This window comes from Nannospalax galili, unplaced genomic scaffold (genome assembly GCF_000622305.1).
Source record: "Nannospalax galili isolate Female #2095 unplaced genomic scaffold, S.galili_v1.0 scaffold318, whole genome shotgun sequence".
Lineage (NCBI taxonomy): Eukaryota > Metazoa > Chordata > Mammalia > Rodentia > Spalacidae > Nannospalax > Nannospalax galili.
Genome location: NW_008341889.1, coordinates 3,667,508 through 3,677,028, shown reverse-complemented (window position 1 = coordinate 3,677,028; position 9,521 = coordinate 3,667,508). Strand labels below are relative to the sequence as shown.

Sequence of the window (9,521 nt, the reverse complement as noted above, 5' to 3'; positions counted from 1 at the left end):
GACTACATGATTAGAAGAAGCATTTCACTACAGCTTTAGCATATTCAGTGACACACTCCAGAGCAACAGTACATCTCTTTCACAAGTGGATGCAAGTTTCTAGGTTCACAGTTGAATTAATATAATTATATATTATTGAACTACAATCATTGAATATAATTATATATTATTGAATTACATATTATAAGCCCTGTAAGACATAAAATTGGATGAGTTTTTAACCTTTAAAAAAAGGGCTCCATTTCATTTTAGAATATATTGTTCCTTGCAGAAAGGCTCATTGTTTTTGCTACTAACACTGAGATGTTGGAGCTTGCATCTCTAATCTGTGTGTATCTGATTATTACTAGTCATAATCTGTGGCACTTGGATCCTTGGCGACTGTGTATGTCTATAAAGTCATCAGGCAGCTTTCAATGGTATTGTTTATCACCTCTACGAATTACCGTGTGTAAATTTCCGTGCTTCCTCCTCAAATATAGTACATTTTTAAAAAAATTTGATTTTGTGTGTGTATGTATATATCACACAGAACATCCCAAACTATCTCATTCGACTATACACCCACTTCCCAGATGGCACCCTCCCATAGCCTCCCTCCCCCCACTAGAGCCCTTATACTCTGATATCCCTGCTACTGCCTGCTCTGTTGTTGGCACCCCCAGCCATTCCCCACTACTTGCCCTTCTGGTGAATTTAGTCAGCCTATTCAGAGGTCTTTGTTTTAGGAGGGTCAGCTGTTCCTCAGCTAGCAGTAATCAGTTGTCAATATTCCTTTAGATAAGATTGGGGTCTGCTGTTCATTTTCCCAGTTCTATGCTGGGTTACTGTCTGGGAATCCCTTTGGCCACTCTGTCCAGCAACTCAAAAGAAGGTATCGCCTGTCTGGCATTGTTGCTTGTTATGTAGCCTTTAGCTATGCAGATGGACTCCTAAGAAATTATATTGGCCCCTTTAATCTTTGGTTATACTTTCCTTTTGGGTGTTTAAGGCCATACAGGTGACCCAGATAAACAAATTTATTTTTACTCTTAAGGTCGTTTGAGGGTCTGAATTTTTATGTGACATGAATTTTGATGTCTAGAAGGTGGAAGGTTCTGATCTAGAGGTGAGTAAAGATATGGATGTGGAATGGCAACAGGTAAGGAAGGCTATGAGTCCTTAAAGAAAGAGACTTCAAGAAAACAGAGAAGTGGAAGAAGATCCACCAGGAAGTGATGTCAGAAAAAACAAGGGAGAAGAAAATTTCAAAGAGGGAGGAATCAGTCGAAATCCACACAGGGACCCTGCACATGAAGGACCAGCACTCCTGTGTTATTTGCTCATCCTTAGATCTAATGACCTTGGAAACAGGTGAAAACAAGACATCATTAAGGGAGAGAAAGAATGAGAAACTCCTAATACCACCAACATTGTGATTTTTAAAGATCAGAAAATACCATTTGGCCTCGAGGGGCAAGAACTGTATCTACTTTATGTTTAAATCTTCCTATTGTGTCCATAAATGCCCCCTGCAAAAGCCCAAGGATTGAAGGACTGGTTCCCAGTTCATGGTACTATTGTAGGGTGGTTTAACATTTAAGAGACAGCTAGTGTCTGAAGGTCAGGACAGTGCCACACCACCTCTGTTCTCCTGCCATATCAAAGCATTCATGTTTTACTAAATGATTTGCAGAATTGGTGGAGCACAGTGCTCTATGGCTTTCAACTACAAATCATGGACTTTTCTGTAAGACTATCTCCATGTTTAAGCCATGCATTGATTTTTCTGGTTTTCTTTAGATACAGTATAAGAAAATAATAGAACCAATTTTTCATTATTTGAGTAATCTCACATCATTGTACAAAGATGAAAATTAATTCTTTTCCCTGATTTCTTGATAAGATCTTTAAACAAATGTGAAAGCTGCTGAAGAAGTCTAATAACGAGCAGAATTCAGACTCCTGCAGGCTTCGGCTTAAATAGCACTTCTTCAAACAAGCTTTCTTTAACCCTTCTCTGTGGTTCTCAAAACACTGACGACAAGTTGCACTCAGTCAGCTATGCTGCTTATGAAGTATTAACTTACATCTGAAAATAAAAACTCAGGAACTACATATAATGTGCATCATTGTTCAAAATTTACCTTAACTGAGTTTCTTTTTGGCTACACAGACTTTTTTTTTTGTAAGGACAACAAATAAAGGTCTTAATGGAACAAATATGCTCCTGGGTAGACTTCTTATGGATACCTTTGGTGTTGCTGCAATAGGATGCCTCGAGTTTTATGCACAAAAGAATACTATCTCTATTTTCCACAATCCCTTTCTCCATAGGTAGCTCTTGATTTCTCTTCATAATCCATCCAACTTTTCATTTCCATTCAAGTTCCTTCTCCTGCTCCTCCTGCTCCTCCTGGTTTTTCAGACTCAGGTTGGCCTTGAACTCATGGCAGTTCTCTTGCCTCCACCTCCCAAATGCTGAGCTTACAGGTGTACGACACCCCACTCAGCTCTATGTCTTCTGAGTTCTAAATTGTAATCTATAGTACTTAAACTCTCTGCTTCCTGCTTTCCTAAGGGTTCAAGTCCAAAGTCTTTCAGTTCCACTATGCGTGAATCACGTTTTATTCTGTTATGTCCTTGGTTGACAATGTCAAGGTCTGTTACCTCCAGTCCAATTCCCTCTAGGAATTTTATCATGAATGCATGCTGGATTTTGGCAAAGGCTTTTCCTGTGTTTATTGAGATGATCATGTGATTTTTGTCTTTAATCCATTTATGATTGATTATATTTATTGACTTATGTGTATTGAACAATCTCTGCATCTCTGGAATAAAGCCGACTAACATGGCAGATGATCTTTTTGATATGTGATGTCTGTATTAGATTTGCAAGTATTTTGTTGAGAATTTTTGTACCTATGTTCATTAGGAATATGGTCCTATAATTGTCTTTTGTTGTTGTGTCTTTACCTGGTTTTACTATTACAGTAATACTGGCTTCATACAAGGAGTTTAGGAGTTCTCTCTTTGTTTCTATTTTTTAATAATTTAAGCAGTATTGGCTGTAGATCTTTGAAAATCTGGTAAAATTCTGTTGTGAATCCATCTAGACCTTGGGCTTTTTTTAGTTGGTAGGCTTTTGTAATACTGTTTAAATTTTTTTATTTGTTGTGGGTCTGTTTAAGTTGTTGATCTCTTCTTGGATCAACTTTGGTGGTTCCATTGAATTTATAATTCATCCATTCCTTTAAGATTTTCTAATTTAATAGAGCATAGGTTTTTAAGTATTTTATAAGTGTTCCCTTATAATGTTCTAGATCTTTTTTGGTGTCTATTGTGATGTTTCCCCTTTCATCTCTGATTTTGTTGATTTGGATTTTCTCTTTCTGGGGTTAGCTAGGCTAAGACTCTGCCTATCTTTTTTATCTTTTCAAAAAAATCAGCTTTTAGATTCATTGTTTTCTTGGTTTATGTTTCATTGATTCCTACTCTGATTTTTATTATCTCTTCTCCTCTGCCAGTTTTGGAATGGTTTATTCATGTTTTTCCAGATTCTTGAGTTATATCATTAAGTTGTTTATTTGTGCTCTTTCTTTTCTTCTTTCTTTCTTTTTCTTTCTTTCTTTCTTTCTTTCTTTCTTTCTTTCTTTCTTTCTTTCTTTCTTTCTTTCTTTCGTTTCTTAATGTAGGTGCTTGGAGCTATAAACTTTCCTCTTAGGACTGCCTTTAATGTGTCTCAGAGGTTTTGTTGTGTTGTACTGTCATTTTCATTTAGTTCCAGGAATATTTTGATTTCTTTGTTGATTTCTTCTTGAACACATTCATCATTCAGGAGTGTGTTGTCTAATCTCTATGAGTTCATGTAGTTACTAGAGCTTCTTCTACTGTTGATTTTAAGCTTTATTGTGTTGTGGTCTAATAGAATACATAGAATTATTTTGATTTTTTTATTTTTTGAGGTTTGTGTTATGCTCCAGTATGTGGTCTATTTTAGAAAAACTTCCATGGGCTGCTGAGTAGAATGTGTATTCTTTGGTGGTTGAGTGGAATATTCTATAGATGTCTATTAGGTCCATTTGATGTATGATAACATTTAATTTAGATGTTTCTGTGTATTCTTTGTCCAGATTGCCTGTCTATTGGAGAGAGTGGGGCATTGAAGTCACCTGCTATTAATGAGTTGGGGTTATTCTGTGTCTTGAAGACAATGGCTTTTGTTTCTCTTGTAATACTTGAACTAAATTCACTGCAGGACTTAAAGAAGTTTTAGATAAAAACAGTAATAACAGGAGACAGGTGTTGTGGCACATACCTTTAATCTCATGACTGGAGAGGCACAGGCAGGCAGCTCTCTGTGAGTTTGAGGCTAGCCTAGTCTACATTAAAGAGATCTAGGTCAGCCAGGATTACACAGTGAGATCTTGTTTACTAAAACAAATAAGCAAGCAAAAAAACAACAACACAAACAATAACAACATTAACAACAGTGGCACAAAAAGGGTCCTGAGCTCACCCAAGGGTAGGAAAACTAACATGTTTCTAAATGACATGGTTTATCCCTTCAGCAGGTTCCCATTCCACTTACCTACTGTAAACTTTGGTTATTAAATTGTTGATCTGCTTGTCAATTTTGTATTTCCGGTAGTCTTCCAAGCCATCTTTAATTGCAATGATTGTGAGGACCACCACCAGTGGCAGCATGGTGATTTCTTTTTGAAAGGCTTCTACCAAAGGCACCCAGTTCAGGACCACCAGGAACAGGAAATATAAGTTGGCAGCCCTGCAACCCAAGCACAAGGGGGCATTCACAAATCAGTAAGTGCTCAAACACAAGGGGCAAGATCCCTGTGTGCCTTTGCACGAGTCAGTGTGAGCTGATTCTGTAGGTTACAGAACAGGGAGATCAACAGAATCTAACAAATATAAAAATGTATGTATGACTCTCCTAGACATGTGGCTGGGTTTGAGTAAATATATGATGTTTTTATTAAATAGGTAATAGAGAACATTTGATAGTTTTGAGTTATGTAACACATAGCATAAAAGGAAACACTGCTTGCTCTTCAAAAGTTAAAAATAATAAGTATGGGTGTTGTGACACACGCCTTTAATCCTAGCACTTAGGAGGCAGAAGCAGGTGGGTCTCTGCATGTGAGTGAGAATGAGCCCAGCTTGGTGGTCTACACAGGGTCTACATGGGGGCTACAAGAAGATCCTGTCTCTATAAAACAAACAAACAAACAAAAACAACAAAATAGTTTAAAAAATAGAAGAAATTCTTGGTCACCCTGTTAGATTCAAAGAAGGCTCAAAAAAAATAGGAAAGTATGAGGTTTTTGCTCCTCAAGACTTCCTGTTTCTTTTCATACTATTCAGAGCCACATTATTCCAGAACTTCTTCCATCCAAAGAACTTCACTACTTTACATATTTGAATATTCCTCCATTGGCTTCTTATGCTTCACTCTGAGGTAAGTTCCAGATGCACCTCTCATAAAACAAAACAAAACAAAACAACACAAAACAAAACAAACAAAAAAATCAATCTTGCATAGCCACTTTAATTGTTATCACATATTTTCTTTTTGTCTTTGACCATGAGACGCCTTAAAAGAAATCTACCCAGGGGCTGGAAAGATGGCTCAGCAGTTAAGAACACTGGTTGCTCTTGCAGAGGACCCAGATTCGGTTCCCAGCACCCACATTGTGGCTAACAACCATTTGTAATTTCAGTTCCAGGGGACCCGATGCTCTCTTCTGACCTCCGTGGGCATTGCATGATACAGGTGCATTTACATACATGCAGGCAAAACACTCATACATATCAAATAAAAATACTAAAATATTTTTTAAAAATTCAACATGGTTTAATAGAAAGAACACTGAAGCAAGCACTGCTGCTTATCACGGGCACCCGCTAAACCACACACCAGTTTCCTGCTTGATAGTAATACAAGGATAACAGGGATCTTTCCAATTGTAAAGAGCTACATGAACAGAAGGGACCCTCATTTCAGCCTAGGCTTGGATCTAAATCGCCATGAATGATTTCATATGCCTTAGTCATAAGAAGCACATGGGACTGTGAAAACGAGGAAAAAAGTATGTATCAAGAAGAATGTTGAGCAGCACTCTAATGTTCTGTTTTCTCCAAAACAACAACAGTACCTGTGAAACTGCTCAAATAAATTTCTTGGCACGAAATTGAGAAGTGTGTACTTGGTTGTCCTTATTCGGTTATTCACGTAGGTTCTAGAAAACCTTTCGTATTCATCCTTGAAGCACTGGAGGTGGGGAATAACAACTCGGTGCTTTCCTGCCAGTTTGGGGGTCTGGGAAGACTTGCCCCCACAGACAAGCAGTGAGGAATAGTTGTATGGTCGCTCATCTTCACCCCGGGTTCTCCCATTCATCAGCTGGTGCCAGTACTGCCTGGCCCATTGAAGAAGCTCAGTCATGCCCAGGATGCAGTGAGACCTGGGTGGTGCAAGGGATCTGAAAAACAAAGACACATTTCCTGGAAACTTCTGGAATGTTATGAAGGAAAGCACAATTTTAATCTTATTCTATACCAGATAAACATATGACCTAATGGTTCAACACATAAGTAGGAATGAAACCTGTCACTGGAACACCATTACAACCAAATCTTTGCTAAACAAAGCACATACCTTCTTCTTCATGGGCCAAGCATCTGATCATTTAAGCAACAAAAGACAGTGTCTACAATGCCACTCCAAAACATTTCAGCTTTAATATGTGCATTCTCCTTCTTGAAACTGGAATAATGCACATATGTCAGGAAGCTGTCATGGAGCTTAAATGGATAACATGCGACTCACCCAGCCTAAGGCCTGATAGACAGAAAGGAGTCAATGGGACCTTTCTTCATGGATTACAAACATGGCCACAGGTTCTTCCCACCCATGCCCATCAAAAGGTGACTCTTTCTCTGCATACTGATTATTCTTTCTCTACCTTGGCCATGGCCTCACTTTGGCTAAAGGAATACAAAGAAATGGACATAAGCAAAGGTTTGAAATGTGTTGCTTATCAGGGTTTTTCATTCTCACTTCCTCTGAGAACCCTTTTGCCACCACCATGAGCACCCACATACATGCTCACCTTCACGCCCATGAGATGTGAGTCCACTTAGCTCCTGCCCATGTGAGGTGAGGCCACTGGCTACGAGCCAACCACCAAAGCATAAGTGTGCTCAGGGGACAACCTAGAGCAAAGAGGAGCAGGAGTGACCCCAGCTGAACTTGCTGAAATAGCCACCCACCAAGCTGAGTCAACCAATGCTATGCACAAAAATTTAACTGATACATCATTGCTTCCTCATTTTCTTTATTTTCAAGTGTTCTTGTCTTCTAAGATATTTAATCCCACTTAGAATATGAGCCTTTTAATTAGAAAAAAGGAGGAAAGGCTACTGTTTATTAAGAGCTCATTATATCCCCAGTACTTTGCAAAGCATTACCTTAATATTACATCAGTCCTGTAACACAGTAGCCACAGCTGATTCAGATCACATCTTTCCAAAACAGGGTTAGCTGATAACGTGCTTCATTTACCTGGTCTCTGGAGGGCCTGACTCTTGGAATATGTCCCCAAAAGTTCACCCCATGGGTAACGAGCATGTCATTGAATGTGCAGGGCAAGTCCAAGGTCCTTGGCTTCCATCCTTGATTCATTAATGTCATCATTTACATATCTGGGGCTGGAGTTGACCCTCCCCCACAACTCTTACTTGGTAAATCCATAATATGTCCTAACCATCTAAACTGACTAAGTTCTCAAATGAACCTGATTTAAGTGTCCATAGATTTCTTTGATCTGGAGGTAAAACTGGGCTATGTACTGATACTGTGCTAAGCTAGGAAAAGAGAGATGATGAGGACCTAGACTCCAAGAGTTCAAGATCTAATTGAGCTAATAGACATGTACATATCCAAGTGCAATCCTGGTACAAAATAGTATTCAAGGCTCTATTGACATTTAGACAAATTATTTACAGTATTTCCTTTCTAAACTTCATTCTAAATTTATAACCTGAGTATTGATTCATTTTTCTAAAGTATGATACTAATCAGAAGTCAATAGTTTCCCCCTAAGGACATTAAAACTAGACCCAACTTTTACGGATCTGCAATATAAAATATCACCTAGCAGGGCTGGAGAAATGGCTCAGCAGTTAAGAGCACCAACTGCTCTTGCAGAGGCTGTGGGTTCAATTCCCAGCACCCCCATGGCGGCCACAAGCATCCATAACTCCAGTTCCAGGGGATCTGATTCTTTCTCCTGACCTCCACGACCACTACACAACATGGGTGCACTTATACACATGCAGGCAATATACTCATATGCATAAAATAAAAATGACAAATAAAATCATCACCTAGCATCACTGAAAGATTTAATTCAACTAGTCTACTCTTGCTAATGAATCAATGTATACTGGTATACATTGGAACTTAAGCAATCTAAGAAACAGTTATGTGACATCACATGATCCTCATATTTACAGAAAAGGCACTGAAACAAATATGCTTTTTTAAATCCATCAGAACTTTAAAAAGCATGTATATCTGAAACAAAATAATCAAAACAAATATAAAAGCAAAAGATGCATTCATTCATTCATTCATTTATTTTATGGTACTGGGGATTGAACCTGAGGTCATGTACAAGGTAGTCAAGGGTCCTACCACTGAACTAGATCCCCAACTATTTTTGTAGTTTGAGTTTTGAGTCAGGGCAGGCCTTGACCTTGCGAGTCTCTTGCCTCAGCCCCCTGAGTAGCTGAGGTTATAAGCCTGTACTGCATGGCCTAGCTCAGAAAAAGTCACTTTTGACTGGAAGAACACAGCCTCCAAGGACATGCGTTTGTCTCCGGATACTGGATACACAATATATATCCCATTAGAAAAGCAGTCTTATCAGTTCTGTCCATATGATAGGAGGAAATGTTTCACCCAGGCCTTTTGAACCTGTCCTCCAAACAACCTACACACACAGCACTAAATCCATGAAAACTGACCAGCCAAAATAATGCTCGCTGTCTTTTCAATATAATTAAAAAATGTCTATATCAAAACTGTGTTAGGAAAGCCTGGTTTTCACCTTACTATATGAAAATAGCTTAGTTTATAAATCTGTAAAGTGAAGTATAGTTTGAGTTACAAAAGTAGTTCACAGTTTATCCCAAACTCTTTCGCAGAATAAGGACACAAAATAATGCTCCACAAATTAATCCATAGACAGCAGAACAAAATAGCTAATATAATACTAAAAGCCTTTTGTGGATTTTTTACACCACGATCATTAGGTGGCCATTTTGAAAAATTTCAAATCCTTTTTTAGAAAGTTGGAATCAGCATGATTTGCTATTGTTTCTGAAAACTTTAGGTAGGAACTTTTTATTTGCAATCAAGCTATTATAAAGACATGACACTGGATCTGTCTAGTGTCCACAGCCTCGTGTAACAACCTAGATTCTACTTTGGCTCGTTAAATTTCAGAAAACAGTTTCCT

General features: G+C 38.3%; 1 protein-coding gene across 6 annotated transcripts in view; it reads right to left on the bottom strand.

Moving 5' to 3' along the window:
• Atp10d (ATPase phospholipid transporting 10D (putative)) overlaps positions 1 to 9,521 on the bottom strand; it is a 92,141-nt gene that overhangs the window by 56,296 nt on the left and 26,324 nt on the right. For 3 of the 6 annotated variants that reach the window (XM_029565703.1, XM_029565702.1, XM_029565700.1), the window contains 3 exons: positions 7,110 to 7,212; positions 6,153 to 6,479; positions 4,571 to 4,765 (listed from right to left, as the gene is read on the bottom strand). In XM_029565703.1, coding sequence (XP_029421563.1) covers positions 4,571 to 4,765; positions 6,153 to 6,442 — 485 coding nt within the window. In that variant the 5' untranslated portion in view covers positions 6,443 to 6,479; positions 7,110 to 7,212. The remainder of the gene's footprint in view (positions 1 to 4,570; positions 4,766 to 6,152; positions 6,480 to 7,109; positions 7,213 to 9,521) is intronic. The other 3 variants (XM_029565701.1, XM_008837695.3, XM_029565704.1) reach the window with 1 other exon arrangement.